Source organism: Vanessa cardui, chromosome 17 (genome assembly GCF_905220365.1).
Source record: "Vanessa cardui chromosome 17, ilVanCard2.1, whole genome shotgun sequence".
Classification (NCBI taxonomy): domain Eukaryota; kingdom Metazoa; phylum Arthropoda; class Insecta; order Lepidoptera; family Nymphalidae; genus Vanessa; species Vanessa cardui.
Genome location: NC_061139.1, coordinates 12,223,888 through 12,249,185, shown reverse-complemented (window position 1 = coordinate 12,249,185; position 25,298 = coordinate 12,223,888). Strand labels below are relative to the sequence as shown.

At 34.0% G+C, this 25,298-nt stretch overlaps 1 protein-coding gene across 2 annotated transcripts in view; it reads right to left on the bottom strand.

The window, feature by feature from the left end:
* LOC124536634 (Ig-like and fibronectin type-III domain-containing protein 2) overlaps positions 1 to 18,939 on the bottom strand; it is a 62,474-nt gene extending 43,535 nt beyond the window's left edge. The window contains exons 1-2 of one of the 2 annotated variants that reach the window (XM_047113159.1): positions 18,877 to 18,939; positions 2,506 to 2,572 (exon numbers count right to left, since the gene is read on the bottom strand). In XM_047113159.1, coding sequence (XP_046969115.1) covers positions 2,506 to 2,572 — 67 coding nt within the window. In that variant the 5' untranslated portion in view covers positions 18,877 to 18,939. The remainder of the gene's footprint in view (positions 1 to 2,505; positions 2,573 to 18,876) is intronic. The other variant, XM_047113158.1, reaches the window with a different exon arrangement.
* Positions 18,940 to 25,298: the final 6,359 nt, after the last annotated feature.

Below are 25,298 nucleotides of genomic sequence, written 5' to 3'. Positions count from 1 at the left end.
GCATTGGAACAGCGCGTTGGATTATGTTCCAAACCTTCTCCTCAAGCGGAGAGGATGCCTTTAGCCCAGCAGTGGGAATTTACAGCCTGTTGTTGAGTCATTGGTTTCGTTGTGAAAGAGCGACGGACAGAGTTTCATTCACATTTATAATATTAAGTATAGATAGTATGGATATACAAAGTAACATATTTTAAAATATAGTCCCGAGTCAAAACTTTAATATGTGAAATCAATTACTAAAGATAACCAGTAACAAGTTAATCAAGTTACACGCTGCTTAACATAAACTAAACTGCCACACTTTTAATGTAAGTTAAACCGGCCTCTATTACTTGACATTTAGGGCTATAATGGCGTGTGATAAATTAAGGGGAAAGGGGTGAAGAAGATTAATTTAACTATAATGGGAATCCTCCGAGCGTTCAGTTTGTAGGTGCTTAAGTAAAGTTTATTATTAAATTAATTTGTTGCTCATGTTATGTAGACGTCGTACGCGTTTCAATTTATATATCTACTACTGGCGACAAAACTTATATTTAGATGATAACTATATCCGAGTTTACAGTGGAATTCTACTTTTAAATAAAACTAATTATAACGGATGAATCGCGTATATTAATTATTTTTAAACATCCCGACGTTTCGAGCACTTTGCAGTGTTCGTGGTCACGGGTAGACTAAGATGACATTTGTCTATTTGAAGAACAAAGGAAATATTATTAACAACTACCGCCAACGATTTCTCAATTGATATCTTGAGTAACGTTCCGGTTGCACGCAGAAGGCACTAACTGTATCTTTAGGTCTTGCAGTCTGTTGGATTTGGGATTTTAAATTTTTAATAAGTGGATCCCAGGTGTTAGAAAGTCTCCAACCATCTTCTCTATTGAAGTTCGGATGTTTTTGAATTTCAATAGCCTCGCGTATCATTCTAGGAATGAATCTGTGTTCTCTAGCGAGGATCTGTGGTTTATCAAATCGGATAAAATGGTTAGGTTTATCCAGAGCATGTTCACAGACTGCAGACTTAGAAGAACGCCTATTTTTGACATCTCCTATATGTTCCTTGACCCTGGTACCGATGCTTCTCTTTGTTTGGCCTATGTAAGATAAACCACACTCACATTCGAGTTTATATACTCCTGCAGTTTGTAAAGGGATATTACTCTTGATAGGTCTCAAGAACTGGCTCACTTTCTTATGAGGCTTGTAAACGGTTTTAATCGAAGCTCGCTTCAAGATGTTGCCAATCCTGTCTGTAACTAGTTAAAACTAAAAGTGAGCCAGTTCTTGAGACCTATCAAGAGTAATATCCCTTTACAAACTGCAGGAGTATATAAACTCGAATGTGAGTGTGGTTTATCTTACATAGGCCAAACAAAGAGAAGCATCGGTACCAGGGTCAAGGAACATATAGGAGATGTCAAAAATAGGCGTTCTTCTAAGTCTGCAGTCTGTGAACATGCTCTGGATAAACCTAACCATTTTATCCGATTTGATAAACCACAGATCCTCGCTAGAGAACACAGATTCATTCCTAGAATGATACGCGAGGCTATTGAAATTCAAAAACATCCGAACTTCAATAGAGAAGATGGTTGGAGACTTTCTAACACCTGGGATCCACTTATTAAAAATTTAAAATCCCAAATCCAACAGACTGCAAGACCTAAAGATACAGTTAGTGCCTTCTGCGTGCAACCGGAACGTTACTCAAGATATCAATTGAGAAATCGTTGGCGGTAGTTGTTAATAATATTTCCTTTGTTCTTCAAATAGACAAATGTCATCTTAGTCTACCCGTGACCACGAACACTGCAAAGTGCTCGAAACGTCGGGATGTTTAAAAATAATTAATATACGCGATTCATCCGTTATAATTAGTTTTATTTAAATGTGTAATAATCGCGAAAATTTAAGACAGGAATTCTACTTTTTATCTATTTATAAATAGCGGTAGCTTTATTCCAGTTTATCAGTTATCATACCGCCAGTCAGTCATATTGTTGTGTTACGGTTTGCGAGCCAGAACTACAGGTAATAGCGACATAACATCTAAGTTCGCAAGATTGGTATATTGGTAATGTAAGGCTTATAAATAAATTTTAAAAAATCATCACAGTGATCATATCAGCAGACGGTATGTAATCTCACACACTTACACTGTTCTCCTCGTTTATTATCAACTCCCCATGTAATTTTTAATAACATCCTATTTTATTTATCAGTTTTGTAATTAAATGTTACTCGACTCAACAAACGCTTACCAATGATCTCTGAATGAAATTACTTAAGAAAATAAATGGAGAGGTATTTATTTTTTTAAATACAAAGACTATTAATACTTTCATTATAGAAAGTATTGCTAGATTAAAAAATAATCTGTCAGATTAAGTGACGGCATATGTCAATTAGTTGGAAAAAACAGCTGAGAAATATACGTAACGTCGATAAAGCATACAATAATTACGAACGTCATTATTTTGTTAGTTAAATAATCCTTACCTTCAGATTGGGCGAGTGTCAACGCGAACAGCGTCACAACCGCCAAAGAGTACGTTAGTGCTCTCATCTGAAACAGAAATACGTCAGTTAAATAAACAAATAAACGACACAGATAAAATAAAATAAAATCTATGTCTTGTAATTATTTATAAAGTTTATACAAATACAGATCCAGTTTTTAAGTTGTTAAATGACGATTCAAAAGCGCTTTTAAAAGTCTACTTGATTAACGTATATTTTGATTTCGATTTTCAATATTCTACTAATATTATAAATGCGACATAACTCCATCAACAACAACAACAGCCTGTTAATTTCCCACTGCGCTGGCAAATGGGCTAAAGCCTCCTCTTCCCTTTAGGAGAAGGTTTGAAACTTTTTCCACCACGCTGTTCCAAAGGTTGGTGAATTACACATGTGGCAGAATTTCTATGAAATTAGACACATGCAGGTTGCCTCACGATGTTTTCCTTCACCGCCGAGTACGAGATGAATTATAAATACAAATTAAGCACATGAATATTCAGTGGTGCTTGCTTGGGCTTGAACCCGCAATTATCAGTCAAGATGCACGCGTTCTAACCGCTGAGCCACCTCGGCTCATCAAAATCAAAATATACTTTATTCAAGTGGGATTTTACAAGCACTTTTGAATCGTCATTTAACAATTAAGTGAAGCTACCACCGGTTCGGAAAGTAGATTTTACCGTGAAGAACCGGCACGAAAGCCAGTAGTTTACTCTTTTTCAACATTAAAAAAAATACAGTCATGTTAGTTAATACAATTATTTAAATTATCATCTCCATCTGTTACCTTCTAACGCTTTAACCACTTAACCGATTTAGATGAAATTTTCTATGGAGATAATTTGAGTCTCGGTGAAGAACTTAAGCCATTTTTGAGAAATGGTTTGTGTGCTACAAAGAAAATTTTAAATTCCTTGCGAGTAAAACGCAACACCAACAAAATGGAAAATTTAAGCAAATACAGATACATTTCAGGTTTTTAAATTTTCAAACACTGTTTCTTAAACGTATTCTTAACAATAGAAAACCTCATTTTTGACTCGTACAAAAAAAAAAGAAATAAAACTATTACTTTTAAAAAGAATATTCTTTGACGTTGCAAAAATTTCAACCAATTACCAGAGTAGGACTTAAAAAAGGAAACGTACATTTTAATGGGCTTTTTAAAGTCGAGTATTTAATTCAGTCACTAGATGGCGCTAGGAGCACATAATTACATCCGCCATGATTGCGGCTGACGGTATTTTAAACTATTTTTTTTTTGTTGGAAATCGCACTGAAAAAGTAAGTACATGACCCGTACTGAAATATCAAATTGACAATTCAACTTGGTGGAAAATGTTTCAAATTTCGCTGAATTCTTTGGACTGATTTTTTTGCTCGCCGCATTTTGAATAGTGGACTTAATATTGAATGTTTTAACTCCATTACAGTTTGACCTCTGTCATTTTTAGTGGGTTAAAACTATAATATGCACGTGCAACACAATTCAATTGGTTCAGCGCAGATCAATGCTGGATTGTTATTCTATTCTCTTCAGCACATCAAATCGCCTTATCATGCAATTTCTTGAGCTAAATAAGGGTTTATTGATTGCAACACAGCACATCACTCTATACTATAAACCCAAGTCTATGTATGCTTAAATCTTTTAAACTACGCAACGGATTTTGATGCGGTTTTTTTAATAGATAGAGTGATTTGAGATTAAGGTTTTTATATATAATACATGGACAATCTAGTAAAGAAACACTGATAATTTTAGAAGTTTCTATTGTGATGTCATATCATTGCACCTGTGCGGAGCCGGGGCGGGTAGCTAGTTCTAAGAATAATTCTGACATTGTGGATTAGAAATATTTCTTTTATGCGTTACATTTTATGCAGCGCTTTAAATTATCTATCGTCTGTTGATACGATGGTAAATATAATTGGTATTAACCTATTTCTGATCTGATAAAGTAAAGTAAAGTAAAGTAACAGCCTGTAAATTTCCCACTGCTGGGCTAAGGCCTCCTCTTCCATTAACCGGGTTTGGAGGGAGGGTTTGGAACATACTCCACCACGCTGTTTCAATGCGGGTTGGTGAAACGCACATGTAGCAGAATTTCGATAAAATTAGATACATGCAGGTTTTCTCACGATGTTTTCCTTCACCGCCGAGCACGAGATGATTTATAAACACAAAGTAAGCACATATGTATATAGTGGTGCTTGCCTGGGTTTGAGCCCGCAATCATGGGTTAAGATGCACGCGTTCTAACCACTGGGCCATCTCTGATCTGATATTGCTCTTAAAAGAACAAAAAACCTGCTGCATTCAAATCTCTGTCACTTGATACGAGAAATATTTAATCAAGGATCTTGTTGTTAACTCAAATGACTAAGAAAGAAATTGCTAAAATGATTTGAGATAAAGGAATCTTTACTAATGAAAAATAAAAAAGTCCCAAAGGAACAACTATTTAATTAACCCAAATAATACAAAATAGATTTTCTTACAATTGTTGCTTAATACAAATGTGATTCCTACTAGATGAACGAACGAAGTACGACTTATTTAAATTACTAGTAGTCGACAACGGCTTCAATCGCGTTTAAGGGTGTTGATTATCACGTGTTAGCCAAAAAAGTAGCCTATGTCCTTTTCTTTGGAGTTCATTTTTGCTTCATAGCAAATTTCATGAAATTCGGTTCAGCGGTTTGTGTTTGAAGGATCGATGGACTGACAGAGTTACTTTCACATTTATAACATAAACTAAAATTGTCTTTTATTTTGCATAACTACTTGAAAATGGGCTCTCTGATTGTAAGCATTCTTCATTTATAGATATTGACGTTACAAGAAATATTAACCAACTTTGGCCAATCAACATTGGGAATTAAGTTACGCCTGTATGTCTGTATGAATACAGGCACAAACTCATAAGTGTAAATCACTTTTCAGAATCTATACACAACATACTAAGTATTACCTTGCAATTTTTGAAAATAGTGTTTATTTTAAATAAAGAACGATCGCATTTTTTATTAAATTATTAGTCGATATATCTATTAAAACTCAATGAAACGAAATCGTCAAAATCGCTAAAACCCCAATGAGACGTTTCCTTATAATTGGTGAAAGTTTCGGGACTGAATTTTACGATGTCAATTTGAAAGGCAATTAATATCTATATAAATTAAGAAGTTTAATTGCCTTCAGCGCCCGTAATAGGCAATTTATGAAAGTTCGTACGAAAAAAAAAACAATGTTCAAGGTAGAATTTGACTGGAAAAGTCACTAATACACCGTACAATTTATTTGTTGGTGTTTAGTTTTATTCTGCTATGTAATTTGATGATTGGCTGATTGGCTGCGTAAAAAAATGGTGTTTTGGTATTGGCTCTTTATTCAACAGTTCACTTTTGAATGGCTATTGGTTATCATTTTTGGAAGTTGATTGAGTAACATTTTTTTTATGGAATAGGTTGGCGGACAAGCATATGGACTACCTGATGGAAAGTCGTTACCGTCACCCATAGACAAAGAATTTGTAAAAAATATTAATTATTCCTTACATCGTCAATGTGCCTCCAACCTTGAGATTTAAGATGTTATGTCCCTTGTGCCTGTAGTTACACTTGCTTACTCACCCTTCAAACCGGAATACAACAATACTGAGTACTGTTATTTGGCGGTAGAATAACTGATGAGTGGGTGGTACCTACCCCGACGGGCTTGCACAAAGCCCTACCACCAAGTATACTTATAGTACACATGAGTGAATGTTTTGACGACCTATTTTAAGATGTTATAATAAATTACCAGATATAATAACAAATATTACATATACTGACTGTAAGGCCAACTTCGTTTGAGCAATGTTCGTACTAAGATCTTCCCCTTAAAATTGAAATTTCCAAAAACTCCTTTTTAGTATGAGATCTTGTGATGAGTGTTATTTTGCCTTGATGTTCTGACATATAATTTAAGCAAGAAGCCCAATGTAATGCACTGTAATTTTTTGTTGTAAATGTGCGATACGTGAAATGTCCTCGATTGTACTTGGATGACTATGCTTAAAACTTGCCGAATCCGGCAACAACAACATAAAGTAGCAACTCAAACTGTAAATGATAAAGGATACGGGACGGGTCGCATACGGAACAAATAAAGTAATTCAACATATATACTAATAAACCAACGGATATTGTGCTTGTATCTACGTACCAAAATTGTGTGAAACCTGGGAATTATTAGTGCTGTAGTAGTTAGTGTTTGCAGTTTGGAAAGCAGGTAAGTTAATGTTTGTATGTTGCAGGTATATGGGGGCTAACATCTTGGTTCCCAAGGTCGGTGGTCCAATCACTAATGCGGAAACATTTATCCTTCTTCATGCTTCCAAAGTATGGTTAATTTTTCTTACAGTACCACTGTCTATGGGTAGTGGCGATCTTACCTTTCGGCTCATAGACCAGTTTCTAACAACTGCTACTTTAATTTTAAAACTTTTTCTATTTAGAAAATATTTAGAATTTACTAAAATGTACAAAAAAAATCAAAGATTAGATATAGTTAGGTTATATACGTATTTAACAATTGTTTTATTTTTCTATGTATGTTTTTAGGTATTGTATATAATGTCATGTATTGTATACACATCGAATAGCGTCGCTTAGTAAAAAATATTAGGTTCTTAACTGCTAATTAAGCTCTGCGACGTTGACTTTGACTTGCCTTTGTACACGCTTAATTTAATGACAAGGCAACCAGTGCTCGGTATACTAGTTAAAATGCTTTATTAAGGGGTGAGTTACAGAAGCGATGATTTGCTCAAAAAACCTTCACAACATTATATGTGGTGGTAGGGCTTCGTGCAAGCCCGCCTGGGTAGGTACCACCCACTCATCAGATATTCTACCGCTAAACAATAGAACGCAGTATTGTTGTGTTTCGGTTTGAAGGGTGAGTGAGCCAGTGTAACTACAGGCACAAGGGACATAGCATCTTAGTTCCGAAGGTTGGTAGCGCATTGATGATGTAAGGAATAGTTATTATTTCTTACATCGTCATTGTCTATAGGTGATGTTGACCACTTACCATCAGGTGGCCCATATGCTCGTGTCACAACCTATTCGATAAAAAATGTGCCATCTTTAATGGTATGTAGATGTCTTTAAAGGATTAAATAGATATTATTAAAATATATAAAAAAAACATAGCGAACACAATGAGACTACTACTAGAGAAGCATCCAATTTACCAAAACATCATTACGATATCTGTAAAAGAAAAGATATATTTGGAAGTATAATTATTTCATTTTGTTAATTTTACCATTCGAACGGAGTGGAAAAATTAAAATTGACGTGCGTCCGCTATCGTCGGCGTAAGCAACGAATATCACGCTTATTAAAAAGAGTCGCTGGATATTAAAACAAATATGAAATGAACATATATATAAATATATCTGCGTATGTCCGAAAGTTCATTAATATGGAATGTAAATTGACAGCGGAAGGTAAATATGTAAATGGCGTACTCGATGAAGTGGTATCAGATGTTCGTGTCAGTCGATTACAAAAGGGACTAGGATAAATTAAACCGACTTCAAAATTAGGAACAGCTACTGAACTAGAAATAAAAAAAAACATCTATGAAACTAACCGACAGCTTTTAGTGACTCACACTGTTCCCAAAGTTGAATTGTACCTTAGATTAAAAATGATCATCTCAATACGTCTTCTACTTTTTGGAAAATTGTGTACAAACATATAAAATTAAGGACACGTGCTTGGAAGCCTCATTGGATCATCGTTCTTAAATATAATTAAATGCTAACAATGCTACATACATACATATCGAACTGATAATCTTCTTTTATTTAGAAGTGGGTGAAAAAACTGCCTGTAAATGACCCAATTAGGTAAGGGTCTGTTTTTGTTTTTCTTGAAGACAAGTTTTAGAGGTGATTCTACTACGATGATCTCTGCTGGTGATGGTGTTGGTGGAGTATGTGGAAGATTCTCAAGTAACATCAGCAGATTTTTTCAATGTTTACCTTGTCGTGCACATTATAAAATGAAAACAAAAATTAGTAGCATGAAAACTCAATGATGCTCGCTCATGTTCGAACCCAACATTTTTGGTACATTTTCATCGCCAAGCGACCCTATTTAGAACTGACATGTTCCGGCTATGGCCTGTACTAAAAGTCAATCACGATAAAAACATATTTCATTAATGTTATTTATGAATGTAATGATTGCATAATTTATTCTGATTTACTCAGGTACTTTCAGATTGGAAATAAGTGGAATTAACCTAAATGAACGGGAATAGCAGCGTGACTAAAATAAACCATTTCAGTTAAATCTATCCGTTTGATCTCGCCGGTGGATTGAATAATTAATTCCATCATATCGTGCACTTTCGCAAAGTAATCATGAAATTAAAAAAAAAAACGGGTTTCAGCTGTTTTAATTCTTAACCATCTAGCTCGTAAAGCTGTAGCTGTAAGCTCTGTGAATAATGATAGGTTTTGGTTTAATGAAAATGTTTTATTTTTAGAATTATTCCAAAACTAGGAATTTACTCGAATTACGTCATTTGTGACGTCACCAGATCATCGGCGTTTGATTATGTAGTTGCTTACAAAGTAGATGATTATCCTTAGCCAAATGTAAACCTAGAAATCACGGCCGATAGTAAGCATCCGTAATCATTATCCATGGCTGCCGTATTGATGGAGTCAAAGTTTGGGCGTATACCTTTATTTACACCAACAAAAGTTCAATTTTGGTTGTAAGAGTATTAAATTTTAATACCAGTCAAGAGAATATAATGAAGATTCATATGTTAAACAAATCCTCTTTAAAATATCTTAAAAAAAATCATCAAAAACTGTCGTATGTAGTGTAAATTTCTTTAGGCGTTACTAAATTTTTAGAATTAACGCCATTAGTCTCAAATTTACAGAAGCTGAATAGTTGAGGCGTTAAAAACTCCGCAAAGAAGAAAAAAAATGATAATAACACATGTTTTTAATGTACTTTCAAGCTAAAAAAAATTGTGACATGAAGGCTGGTTCGTTTTTTGCCCAGAGGATCGGAATTGCGATTCAACGGGGAAATGCTGCTAGCACTCTTGCCACCAATCCACGCGGTCAAGATTCATACAGTAACTAGTTGTAGTTCATATTTGTATACAGGGTTATTTGTAAAACATTAACAACCTCGCAGGGCTAGATTGAGAACATCATAAACAACAACTTTTGTTTTATGACTTTTCATAACTCATTAATTTTTACTTTCATACAAAATTAAAAATATTAAAATTGATTTCTCTAATGTTAAAAACTCTATACGGCAATGAAAAAAAAAACAGTTAAAATAGTCTGATTTTAGCTCCACCCACAAAATGGGCGGAGTTAACACGCTTGACTTGACGTAATTAACGCTTTGATGCGCCGTCGCAGTCTTACGCTTTGATGTGCCCGCGCAACGTGCTCTTATTGCTAATTTCAGTTTACAGTCCGTTGATTTCAGTTAATAAGTTCACTATGCCATATTCCAATATCGAATATACTGAAATGGTTCGCATTTTAGCGAAATGCGATGACAACGTTTCAGAAGCATGTCGTCAATATGCGATTAAATTTCCAAATGTGCCTACTCCAAGCCGCGTGACAATGCTAGCTGCCACACAGCGATTACGCGATTACGGCCAATTCCGTTCTCCTTTAAGAGATAGTGGTCGTCCGCCAAGGCGCACAGTTCAAGAGGAAGAAGACATCATGGAGTTCTTCGAAGCCAATCCAGCAGCGAGCACCAACGATGCAGCCCGGCGGTTTAATGTATCGCAATACTTCGCATGGAGTGTTGTACACAATGAAGGGAAATATCCCTTTCACCTTCTTCGCGTCCAAGAATTAAACGAACCCGATAAACCCGCGCGAGTTGCGTTTTGTAACTGGGTGCTAAACGAGAGGCCAACTATTTTATGGACTGACGAAGCAACATTTGGCAGAGTCGGTTTGTTCAATTCTCGCAATGAGCATTTGTGGTGCCATGAAAATCCACACAAAACTAGACCACATCATTTTCAACACCGATTTAGCGTCAATGTGTGGGCAGGAATTGTAAATTCAACTTTACTAGGCCCTGTCTTTTTGGAGCGACTCAATGGAGAAACATACCTACGTTTCCTCACTGAAACACTACCAGATTTAGAGGAAGATATACCCCTCGCTGATTTACGTGTTATGTATTATCAACATGACGGAGCGCCAGCGCATAATGCTCGCGAAGTCCGGAATTTTTTAAATAACAATTTTCCTGGTCATTGGATTGGGCGCGGCGGACCTCGTGCCTGGCCCGCTAGGTCGCCGGATATCACGCCATTAGATTTTTATTTATGGGGACACGTCAAAACATTGGTGTATAGTGGACGTGAAATCACAAGCCGTGAAATGTTAGTGGAGAAAATCACTTGGGCTTTCGACCAGGTTAAGTCAAACTCACAAGTGCTATCGAGAGTGAATGAACAATTAATTTTTAGGTGTGGATTATGTGTAGGTTGTGAAGGTGACTACATAGAACAATATGTGCGGAATACACACAGACATCCCCGGGATTTAACCCTTAGAGGTACAATAGAATAAAATTTAATTTAAAATAAGCATCATTGTATAGGTTCACCAATACATTAACATAATTTCATTGTATGTTTCACATTCCTAAGCAAATATAAAAGCAAGCAAGTCAGTATCAATTAAGCGTTCAAACAGACAAGTCATTCTCATTACCTAAACGCGATACTCACAAACTAGCTGGTCTCCATAAAACTATTAATTCTAAATGGTGTGTGGTTCCAAACCCATACTATCATTTTATTATGTTTTTGTTTTATTTTTAATTTGTTAAAACAAAATCAATGAGCTAAAACTTAAGTTTGTCTTTTAACTTGAGAAGAATCTTTATACCCAGATCCTAATTCCATCGTGAAATCAGTTTAACAGAGTTAAGATCATATTTTTTAAGTTAATTGTATAATTCATATTTGCATTTTTTTTTGTAAATGAGGCAGTCAGAATAATAAAAATATTGCCCTTAGGTTTTTTTGTATAAAGTTTGTTCATAATAAATTGTAAAAAAAAACAATTGAATGTAAAATTTAACAAGAATGTAATAATATTAAGCATAAAAATTAAAGCTTATTAAATTAAGGTCTGTTTTTTGTTTAAAAAAAAATTATTTCAGTTCTTAATTTATTATACAAAAATATTATTATAACAAATTAGATGAAGAAAGGAATAAAAGATATTGAGTCATATTAATACAGTTACTAAATACCATAGGGACATACAATACCAAGATTAATAAAAAACAAGGCCTTTTGTGTATAATAAAATAATTTTATTATTCTTATGATTGATGTTCAATTGAGATTTTCCTCTGAAAATTTGCAGGAAGGTTTGATAGTTTCCTGGTCTAGCTCGCTTGAGGTACCCAATCCCAGCTGGTCTGATCAGCTCTTTGCCAGCATGGTTGATATACAACTTTTGATAAGTTGTCTACCTGTAGAGATTATGAGACTTATTAAAGAACAGAAGTTTACTGGATAGAAAATACAATCCATTCTGAAATATGTATTGTGGAATTCATAAAACAAACATTTCATCAGAGGCGTTGGATTGAATTCTAATTGCAATATTAGCAATACCAAAAAGTTACATATGCAAAATAAAAATAGTTTTATTTAAATGAGGACTTTACTTTCACATTTTAAATCTAAGCAAATACATCTGCTGCTATTCAATTCCAAACTAAAAGAAAATAAATAGTTAAATTACATGCTTAATAATTTAGTTAATTTTTTTGTCTTATCAATTCAAAAATAACATTATTAATTTATGCTTCCTCTAAGAATTTAATTTTACTTTGTATTAGTAATGTAAACTTATTTTACTAAAAGAAAGGAATACCAATAACAACCATAGGAAATAACAATAAAGAAAGCTGTTGAGCACAAAGATGAGCTTTCTCTTCAATATTTTTGTCAAGAGAATAGAAATTGTATGACATTTATAAAATTTTAAATAGATTGGTTTATTTAAAATTGTTTAAGGGAGATCAACAAGGTCTTGTACACATCTGTACAGAGGTGCAAAGTAACAGACAACATTTAATCTTGAATCACAAAATACGCAAAATTTTACATAGGTAACTTAGGTATAAAGAATGAATTAAATTTTCCACACTTTAATATTAAAAAATATCCCAACAAAAGATTACATTAAAAAATGTAAAACATAGCAGAGAAATAAACATACTTACTATTTAATTTCCTTTTAATTGTCTTATGGTGGAAAGAACTAAACTTTCAATTTGCAATGGTCAGTAGCAATGTCGCAAAATAGTAGTCCAACTAAAAGTAAGTTGCAAAAACTGTTAAATCTAAAACTAATGATTCATAAAACAAACTCGTAAAACAAGACCGAAAAGTTGCAAAAAAATTGTAAACAAATACATAAATGTCACATTGCAGGGTTTAATTTTAATTTATCTTGATTGGATATAGGCAATGATACTAGACCATACAGCCTTGTCTTTACAGTAAGATTCTGATAGATGGATAGAAAAGATACCTACTATTTTGAAACTGAAAAATAATTTGTTTTGATAAAACTTATTTGTTTTTATTCTATTGTTGAATGTAAATTAATAACACTGACTCCTTTCTTCCCAAAAAAAAAATTTTAAAATGCACTTCTAATTCTTGGTTCTGGTAGCCGGAATTTCAAGTTGATGGCCTGTTTTTAATGTTTAATAGATTCGTGTGTCATATTACTTTATAGAAATAGTTAAATGTTGAATACATTAGTCATACACGTAAATTACGTACCTAGGCATCTAAACATGCCGTGTGCCTAAACAAAACGATTTAACCTTTTATCATTTTAATACGGTCAGTTTTATGCTTTGATAAGTAGGAGTATGAAGGCGTTGTGGTTTACCTATGTACCTACATAATGAGTCACGATTAATATTATTACGGCTTTTGATGGATAGGCCGGCCAGATCAAATGTTGACAAGTTTTTAATTTATTGTGATTATCGGATTTTAGTTATTGTTCGATTAAATAACTCATTAGTTTACCTTGAATAAGATAAATTAAAGTAAAGTAATAGTAGTACAAGCAGTTTTACTAAAAAAAAGATTAGGTATTGATAATAATCATATTGTCTTTTGTTCATAAATAATTAAATAGGTACCTTATTTTAACTTAGATTGTTAAAATTGAGAAATATTTATTTTCTTGTTCGTAATTAACTTTCATTTAGCTTTATAGCTTTTTTTAAACGACTTAAAATTGCGGTTTTTAATTTGTCGGGACTTTTTTATGTAGGTAGGTATGTTACGGAATCTCAAAGACGGTTTGACCGATTATGAAAATTCTTTTTTATTTCAAAGTATACTTAACAGTCGGTCTCATTATCAGGAGTCGAGGATCCTATTATCAGATAGGATCCGGGAGATTAGGTACATAGTTTAAGAAAAGGTATAAAATAATAATTAACTTTACTACGTTATACGAATACCAAATAACTAAATAATCTTTTGCAAATTAATTAGTCAAGTGTTTAAATTGGAACATGAGACTGAACATCACTTTTTGCTCGGCACTTCAGAGTAAAAATTTCCGGGAATCCTAATTCCGGACGTAAACATAAAATACAAACATTCACACTATGATAAACATTCGTCATCGTAGCCACGAGAGGAACAAAATCTGTTACATCCTGCAAACATTTGCGCGTCGCTGTGTCAGTTAAACTGATAATACGAAGACGTATAGCGAAGCGTGTGGGCGGCGCGAAACCCTTCTACGCGCTTTCCGAAAACCGCTGGCCAATAGCGAGCCAGTCACGTGATTACGTTGAGGGTTTTTACTATTATTATTAAATATGAATGACGCAACACGGAAGGATATTGAAATGTTAGAGAGTGCAACAAAAACTTGGAAATGTTTTTTTGGAAAAAATATTTAGTTTTGTTCAAGGTCATAAAACAAAAGTTGTTATTTATGATGTTCTTAATCTAGCCCTGCGAGGTTGTTAATGTTTTACAAATAACCCTGTATATTTAAGCATTTAAGGCTGAAAAATGGGTTAGCCACTTAGCCACTTACCATGCGGCTAAATAATACAATGCACGTTTTGAAGGGCGACAAATTAGAAATTCTGTACTGTATGTATATTAATTTTATTTTCATTCACTTCCTTCCTCGAATTCCTTACTGGGTCTTGTGTTTAATTATTCATAACACCGTAAAATATTCCAACGAAGGCTGAAAACTTTGAACAGGAAACGTTCGATTGTTTTGTTACAAGGATATTTAATAACTCTGACTTCATGGAAAAATATTGTTACTACTTTTAGAATCAGATTAAACATGGCCAGCGTTTTCCGTGGCTTCATTTTACCGTGAAATGTCCAAAATTGTTAAAAAGCATTCTAAATTTATGAGTTTCACCGTTTTACACATACGTAACTGTATGTAAATAAATTTCTTACTCATATTATGTCAATAATTTTAGATTGTTGACTGCGAACTACGACAGTAAGAAAATAAGGAGGGCGTATACTAGTGTGCTTGGCTGAGATATAGACTGTTGAGACAGAAAATCTGCCGAAAATACGTTATAACTATCAACATTGAATAAATATAAACTATATTACTGAGCACTATTCATGAAAGAAAATCAATAATAATCATTAATTTACGCTTATTATGTATTTTAATTGATGTAAGGCTTTTGTTTCTAGTTAATATTATGTCCATAGCTTTACAAACATATTAATTTTACCTTGCAAAATAATTAATGATCAACGATATATCGTATATAATTATATTGACTTCATTCAAATTGAATCGATCACTGTAGTTTTGTTCCGATCAAGTCTTTCATTGTCCATAATAGTTGTTCAGCAGTATTTTTAGAAGATACAATCAACAACCATAAAGTAAAACATTTACTGGTTCTAAAAAGTACATTTATCTTTAAAATCGTCATTCAAAAATAAATCTTGAGTAATTGTAATTAATATCTTTTTTGTATGTCTTTTATGTACTCTTTTGATAGAATTGTGATAGAACCTCATTGGTCTACTAATCGTGCGCCTGCCAAGATTGCTGAGCTCAAATGTTTGTCCTTCAATATGACGCTTTTCATTTTGTCCGTGCGGATTAAAAACGGGTAGCTAGTCTTTATCAATGTTGTAAATGCTAAAGTAAGCTGTCTGTTGCTAATTGATATTAATTATTATTGGTCAACGAATGATCTGCATGATATTGATAAAGAATCCAATATTCGGCTCCAAGATGTCTTTGCAAAGTGGAAAACTTGGTGTTACTAATTTATTTTTAGTTCTCGTGTTGATACAGTGCTAGAGAATTATCAATTTTGTTGTAAACATACATGATATTATTGAAAACGTACCAAGTATCTAACTCGGAGTATATAGTTTCAAGGTTAATAGTTTTAATAGCTCGTTTTTCTAGAATTCATTTAGCTCAAAGTTATCCATCTTATATTATAAATGCGAAAGTATCTTCTGCACCTTAATAAATTTAAAATGTAGTAACGACCACACAAACATTTATGAAATTTTGGACTTAGGGGTCTAAAGACAGTCCTTATTTAAATCACGGTCATAATTACCATTAAGGTCATTATCCTTTAAAACAATATTGAACTCTTAAATCATTAATATTTCGATATCACGTTTGGTACATAAGGTGAAATACAACCATGTCCTTTATTTAAATCCTCTTCCATAAACTGCAAAGGCTTTGTGCAAGCACGTTTGTGTAGATACCACGCTCATTAATTATTCCACCGCAAAACAGGAATCCGGCTGTATTCTAGGTTGACGAGTCAGTGGGCCGGTGTAATTAAAGGCCAAGTCATAGATGACCGACATATCTAATGGACTAATTGTTGTTATTTTAGATTTGTTATCATTACAGAGTATACAACAAAGTCGCTTGCTGTCTGTCCCTATGTATGCTTCGATCTTTAGCTGGCACGTTTAAGGTTTATACATATTTATATTAAATGGAAAACATCTTTCGGGGACTTTCAATCCATTTTCACAAATACACATACTGAGGGGCTGGAGGATGAACCTTTCTCAGAATAATATAGGCTAGAAATATCTCTTTAAGTGTTCCTAGAAATTATTTGACATGGTGCCATTTTCACTATAAGATTCTCAATGTCGCACCCTTCGATAGTAGAGTAAACTTCATTCAGATCAAGTTCGGCATTTCACTTATTATCGGATTCCTTCTGCAAACGTGCAGCTTGTGGTAATTCTTCCTGTTAGGTCTTCCCGAAGCGCTATAATGTAAAAATCTTCAAACAATGAGCTTATGCTTTCTTTCAAGGGCGATTCCATCGGCAACTCCTCTTATGTTGTAGGTACTTTTCTTATATTGTACTTTGATGGCAGGGTTTTGTGGTGACCACCCAATCATTTCATATTCTACCGCCAAATAGCAAAACTAGGTTGTGTTCCGGTTTGGGAAGGGTCAGTGAGCTAGTGTAAGAGGCACAAGATATGTAACATTTTAGTTTCCAAGATTGTTACCGCATTGGTGATTGGTGATATAAAGAATGGCTATTAATTCTTACTGCGCCCACTTGTAATTATAAGAACTGTCTACCTGTACCTGTTACTTATGTACCTGTTACTATATGATGTTTCAATGGGGAACTGTGTCTAACCATTATGTAGCCTGATCCTTTGACATCTAATAGTATAAATGTACTCACTGTGAAGGTTTCACAGGATTCCAGCTTTTCCAAAGCCGGTATCGATAGCTATTTTTGTAATATATTTCCGCCATATTGTGGTCTCGTGATAAGTATTTACGTTTTATTCATATATTGGAATTCAAAGGGTAAATACTGCATTGTTTTTCCATGCGGTTTGAATCTGTATAATTATATTTAAATTTTGATTCGTATGCTTATTATTTTCTATAATGATTTTGTTGTATATACTATTTTGTTTAAATACGTTAAGCCTTCGTGTGTTTGTGACGATGGAATCTAGTTGTCTTACGACTTATTTGTTTAGGATGAATACGATTGAGAATTTACGAGACATTAAATAACGCAATCAATAGCGCAATTGTATACGACGCTTCCTAGCGTTGGAAATTTTCGCAGGTTCGATCTTGACTGCTCGTGTTATTGTTGTCTAGGGCTATAGAGCTAAGTGGAGTTGTAAATAGCTGTATTAGTAATTCTTTAAAATAGGTTATTATTAATATAATTAATAATAAAATCCTTTAGGAGTATCGTAAGCAACCAAATAAATTAATTATTGACATACTAGATGAACCCGCGGCTTTATTCCTAAATTCATGAAATTTTATAGCACATAAACCTTTACACCAATTTTATCCCCTCGAGGGGTGAAATAAAATAAAAAAGTAGCCGCGTCCTTCCCAGCATCTTAAACAACCAACACACTAAATTTTATTGAAATCCATTCCGCGCTTTACGCTTTAAGAGGTAACAGATAGAGCCACTTTTGCGATTATAATATTAATAGGAATTCTATATTTAAAAAAACTAGAGCCGAGGTAGCACAATGGTAAGAAGGCGTTCTTCCTAACTAATGGTTGCGCCTTCGACTCCAGTAACTACGGAAATTTTAAGTGCTTAATTTGTGTTCCGTGACCAAGGTTATCATAGTGAGGAAACCTGCATATCAAATTCGTCTAACTTCAATTAAATTCTGCCGCATTAGTGTATTGGAACAGTATTGTGTTATAAGGTCCATATCTCCTTGGCCTAGTAGCAAATATTAGTAGACATATTTTTATAAATAGTCTATTTTTAAGTAGTTTGTAGAGAATTGCGCAAACTAGGTACTTATCAGTTATAGTACTCAATAGCAATACTTTATGTTGCTTTGTCCGCTTTGAAGGTCGAGTGGGTCAGTGTAATTGCTAGCACAAGCATAACTCTCTTTTCAGCTTTTTTCTAAAACAAGTATTTTCCCTTAGCCTGTCACAGATTCCAAATGCATACGATTTAAATCATAATTTCCTAAATATTAATCCTTTTACTATAATTTCTTGGGTAGGTTTTTATCGCTACTTTCTGAGGTAGGTATTTATATACATATATTTTGTCAAATTAACTTTTGTTTTTTAAATTGAAAATTTTGCCAACGTTCACCATACCATTAGAACCTTGCTGAGTGCAAAGGTCATATTTGAATAAACTTCTGACTTATAAGGTGTGTACGATCAATACAATATGCTTTGACTAAATTACCTTTAGATTGAGGGTCTACACCCGGTCCGCCGTGAATTCACTGGCTCCTTGCATACGAAATCTGTAACAAAGTTATTACTTATTTAGAACTGCATTATATGCTAACATTGCTGCTTCCTAAATTTCCTAGAAAATTCATACAGTATTAAAAGCTGGTAAAGTGTAATTTAAACAACCGCATCACTAATATATTCATAGGTATTCTGTGAAATTGTAGAATAAATTTATTGAATAATTAATTAAATGTAAAATAATATAAACAAATGAAATTTATTCTGTCATATGTGTATTCCACCAACTCGCATTGGGACAGCAGCAGTGGAATATGTTCCAAACCTTCTCCTCATAGGGACATGAGGCCTTAGCCCAGCAGTGGGTTTACAAGCTGTTGTTGAAATGAAATGGAAAATACTGCTAGCCTTCTTGCTACCATTCCACGCGGTCGAGATTTATACAGTAACTAGTTTTAGTTCATATTTGTATATATTTAAGCATTTAATGTTATTAATTCTTATGTTATTAAAATAGTTGACATATAAAATAAAATATATCATGGGTAACTCTGATCCCAATTTAACTAGCTATAGCGCTTGTGTTATCGTTACCAATATAACATAGAAAATTAATGAAATTTTTACTACATCGATTTATCAGGGCATCGAACTCGGGACCTCTGAGTGGCGTACCCATGAAAACCGTTGTACACACAACTCAACCACGGTCGCATTCGGAGTCATATTATTGTAGTCTCTTGGTTCAAATCCATCATAAGAGTAAGTATCATTCACATTACATACATTTTATGAATTGTTCGGAGCGGAAAGTTTAATTGAGGTGAGTACGACAGCGTCACTTGACCTAAAAAATATATTTACACGTGTTTTAACTCTGAAGCTTGTGAAGATTAAAAAATTCTTAGATACGTTTTTATTAACAGACTTAAAATAAGAAGGTTTTTCTCAAATTGGAGTAGCGTGGTGGAATATGCTCGTAGTCTTCTCCTCAAAGGAAGTGGATGCCTTAGCCCAGCAGTGGGAAATTTACAGGATGTTATTATACTGTACCGGTAGGCAGTCAGTTTTGAACCCACGATCATAGATTAAAATGTCAATGATCTAACCTTTGGGCATCTCAGCTCAACATTCAATAAGCTAACCGCACCTACATTCAATTCGAAGGGAAAGTAACATCCGCGTTCGCCTCAGGGCCGAAGTGACCGATAAAGGGTTACCAATATATTTCTAGCCCTTTTTCACGCTTAAGTTTACGATACGAGGGACGTTGTTAACCCAAGACGATTGTTATGGTTACTTGAAACGGGTTCTCCTTTTGCTTTTTTAATAATGACGCAAGCTCGCTTTCAGTGTAGTCTTTGACATGAAAGGGGTCGCTTTTTTGACTATTTTTGACGGAATGCTAATGTCATGTTGACTGTTTAATATATCTTGACTAGCGACGCGCCCCGGTTTCGGCTTTTAATATAAATTATAAAAAAGTAAAGTAAAAAGTAAAGTAACAGCCTGTATATTTCCCACTGCGGAGATAAGGCCTCCTCTTCTATTAACCAGGTTTGGAACTAGCACGCTGTTCCAATGCGGGTTGGTGGAATGTATATGTGGCAGAATTTTGATATATAGTGATGCTTGCCTGGGTTTGAACCCGCAATCATGGGTTAAGATGCACGCATTCTAACCACTGGGCCATCTCAGCTCAGCATAATATAAATTATAACCTATGTTATTTGGATGTAACATCACATAGTATAAAACAAAGTCGCTCACCGCTGTCTGTCCGTCTGTATGCTTAGATCTTTAAAATTATACAACGGATTTTGATGCGGTTTTATTTTGATAAGGTGTATAATTGTATATGTATATTACAGGCACAACATAGAAGAGAAACACTGACAGTTTTAGACGTGCAAAGCCTGGGCTAGTAAACTATATTACTGTAATATTTCATCTTAATCCGTTCAGTTTCTCGTGAAAGAGTAACAAACATACATCCATCCTCACATACTTTCGCATTTATAATATTAGTAGGATGTTTTAAATCATACCAAAAAGCTGAGAAATTGTTCTATAACAATAAAAAATCTATTCTACCCTGAAGGCCCTACCTAATAAACAATATTTTTATTACAAGTTTCAGTTTGATTTGTTAGCAAGCTACTAATAAAAAAATCAAAATCAAATCAAAACTTTATTCAAGTAGGCTTTTACAAGCACTTCTGAATCGTCACTTTACAATTAAGTGAGCCATCGGTTCGGAAAGTAGATACTACTAAGAAGAACCGGCAAGAAACTCAGTAGTTACTCTTTTTCAACGTTTAAAAAATACAAAGTCATGTTAGTTAATACAATTATTTAAATAAATATATAATATAGCTTAGAAGTCAACAGGTATTATATCCTAAGTAATATTATAAAGGCAATACCAATATTAAGGCAAAAATACTGAATACTGTAATTCAATAATTTAGGTTATACATCCGAATAATTACATAGGCTATAATTTATAAACGATATTCTGTAGATAAATCCCCAAAAATTAACTCGTAAAACGCGAGCGAAATCACGAACGCAAGCTAGTTGAAAATGTAACACGAACTTATAACCTCTCGCAAATGAATTCTGGCGAACTGTTTACTGAAATCTCCTATCAAAAGATAGTGTATCTTGTTATGTAACTTCCGAACATCCGAAGACAAGCCGAAGACAATACCGCAAGTCCAAAACTTGTATCGTATTGATGTAATGTTCAGCGGGGTGTGAATGGCGTGGGATGGGTTCACTCCGCGCCAGCGACATTCCGATATGGATTGCAGTTCTTCTAAGTAATTTAGTTTAGTTCAGATATGTCATATGAAAACGAATGGTTAAGCATTCCGAAGTTATTTAGTGCTTGTATGTATATTTATTTAGTAGATTTTTTGTGGTAGGTGGACTGATAAATGGGCCACTTGATGATGGATAGACATCACCGGGCATACCGGCTTTGAGAAATGTTAATCGTATTCAGATCATACCTATGAGTCGACTGATGAGTAGACCATACTGTTACACACGCGTAAAATCAGTGTAATTTCTTCTCTTTTCATTGCTATTATAACACTTAAAAATTAAAGCATTCACAGTTTTATTTCTTATAGTAATGTAAACATTGTAAAATACTATAATAAAACCTTTTTAAAGACAATACTTTGCGAGAAATGTCAAATACAATAAAAATGACAGAATATTTTCTCTCACTCTTTTTAGCGCGTGTAAGTGAGATGGAAATATGAATTGTGTGGTAGTCTTTTTCGAGTAGCTCGTCGGTTATCATGGTTTTAACGCAAACGAGTAATGTCAAACTCATACTATCGAATTCAAATACTTCGTAAACGTGTTCGAATAGACGATACGTTATTAACGCAAGAAGCATCGAAACTCGTACTAGGGGTACAGTGTGTTCTTGAAAACGAAGCAGGATTAGATAAGACAGACTTCGTGTTATGCTGCTTTATGTAGATTGAAGATTTTGAATTCGATTTTCAAATGAGCAGTTCATGAGATATTTCCCAATCGAAAACGTCAAATGTTATGAAATCCGCACTGCATAAACATCTATAACTATTCAATCTACACATGAAATTCTTCTAAAGTTTAAATACGCTTCATACGATCAAAGAATATTTTACTCGACTCCCCGTTTCATCGTTCTAATGCAATAACAACTTAAAAAGAGTTCTATCTTGATGTAATAAAGTTCAAAATGGGTGGTAGCTTCTTGCTCTTTATTGTATAACTGTATTCCGTTTTGAATCGTAAGAGAGGGTATATTTCTAGATATATGGAGATTTAAGTTTATATCTTCTATAGTGGTAGGGCTTTGCGCAAGCCTATAGGTACCACCCACACATTCTACGGCCAAGAATGTTGTGTTATGGTTTGAAGAGTAGGTGAGCCAGAGTAAAAAGAGGCACTTGAGCTATACATTTACCAAGATTGTTGGTGCATTGGTTATGTTAGTAATGTGAACCGTTACGGCGTCAATATTGGCAGTGGTGACCAGCAACCGTCAGCTCGTCCTATCTGTCCGCCTATCGATCCGAAAAACCAGTATAATACAGTATAATCAGTTAAGTATTTATAATTTGACGACCTCCGTGGTCGAGTGGTGTGTACACCGGTTTTCAAGGGTACGCCACTCCGAGGTCCCGGGTTCGATTCCCGGCCGAGTCGATATAGATTATCATTAGTTTTCTATGTTGCCTTGGGTCTGGGTGTTTGTGGTAACTTCGTTACTTCTGATTTCCGTAATACAAGTGCTTTAACTACTTACATTGGGATCAGAGTAATCTATGTGATGTTGTCTCATATTTATTTATTATTTATTATAATTTCGTGATGCAAAAAACGCAAAAATATACATTCATAATACATATTGCCAATATGTTGTTCTGCATTACAAATAAAATATTCGGAGAATGCATAAATCATGGGTGATCTTTTTTTCATTTTATTGCCTGCATTACTTTCACGTGGCTTGAATTTTAATTGATTTTAATTCATATATTTCTGGTGAAGCCACACTTATGCTACTAATTAAATTTCAGTTTAGAATAAATTCTATCCATTCATTAAACAATGATTAGCAATATTTGCATTACGGTCGTTCTGATGGTTCAGTGAACTCGACCACAAGCGATCAGACATTGATTCGATCATTGATTCGATGTCCAATGAAGACAGCTCAATTTTGGGCGTTTGACGAATGATGACTGACGTTTTATTGACCACGAGATGGAGAGCAGAACGATATTCGCGATATTTACACTTGCGTTAGTACTTCAGTACTAAAATTACTAACCTCAAATACATGAATTTGTACGCATTTAATGTTGCCTTAAATTTTCGCGATTATTATACATTTAAATAAAACTAGTTATAACGGATTTTAATCGCGTATATTCAATATTTTGGACATCCCGACGTTTCGAGCACTTTACAGCGTTCGTGGTCACGGGTAGAGTCACGGTTCAGTCTAGACGTTACGTGAGTTTTATTTAATTGTACGCATTTGATTATTTTTATTACATTTCCTATTTTAAAGTTCTCTAGAATAGACCTTACCCTAACCTAGTCTTCTGAAGAACTGACAAATATTATGTTTACTGATTCAAGCCAATAATAATTAAAAATCGAATCAAAATCTTTGTTAAAGTAGCACTTCAGAGTCGACAAGTGGCTTTTGAATTAAAAGCGACGAAGAACCGGCGAGAAATTCAGTACTTACTCTTTTAATAACAGAATATGTCATGAAGGAACATTTTTTTTTTCATCTTGCCTAGATATCAATAAATACTTAGTCTACGCTTTTTATCTTGTATTAAGTTATATGCCTAATTTATAATTTTTTTTTTAACTTGAGATATATAATTTTTTTTAAGAGGCCAAAATAATATCGGGAGGGGCAGCGGACGTGCTGCGAAAGCGATCCCGCAGCCTCTCCGTTTCCGTGCTGATGGTGGCCCTCGTAGGGTTATTAGTGAGTACAATCTCACCTAACTCGACATCCCCCAGGAGTCGGGTATCTATGAAGATTTTTCTTGCGTTAAGAAAAGGGCCAAAATAAAATAACAGCGGAGCTTTATTACAAAACAAGAACAGTGCCCCAAGAAGTACTAACTTTGCTTACTTAACTATGTATGTTACATTACTAACATTCACTTATTATATTTAGTATCAGTATTGCACACGTGCGAAGCCGGGGCGGTTCGCCGGTTATCATGGTAAATAGCAAACCGATATAACAGGTACTTTCTCATTTATAACATGAGAAAGATATCATTTTAACAATAATATTTCTTAGGTAAACCTAAACATTATTTAAATTAATCCATTTGTTTTTTTCAGACCTGAGATATTACTTCCAGTTTAGGTGACATTTTAAATATAATGATTCAATTTTGCGTAATGGCTTTCAGTTGAGCGAAACGAATTGATTAATATGTAAAAGGTTTAATATTAAACGGAGATTTTGACGTTTATATAATTAGAAACATTAATATTTGTATCCGTTCTTTATTAAATGTTTCCAAAATATTATGCATAATCTATACGTATAATAAAATTGGAATGTCTATTTGTAATATTAAAATAGCCCTTTTTTACTCAATGCATATGTATCTATACTCGGTAGAGTCAGAGTAAGAAAACCTTCGTCAGTTTTCAATTTCATTCCTTTATCAAGGCGTAAACTCTTAGTACCTTTTGAAACTAAAGCACTAAACTGACAACTGCACATAAAATTAAACTTACACAGTATGATAACTTGGTTCAAAATAGTGTAACATCTTTAGATTACGTCTAGTTTTATGTCAACATGAAATCTTTTTAATGGCGTAATTAGTCGTTACAAATTTAAATTAGATACGA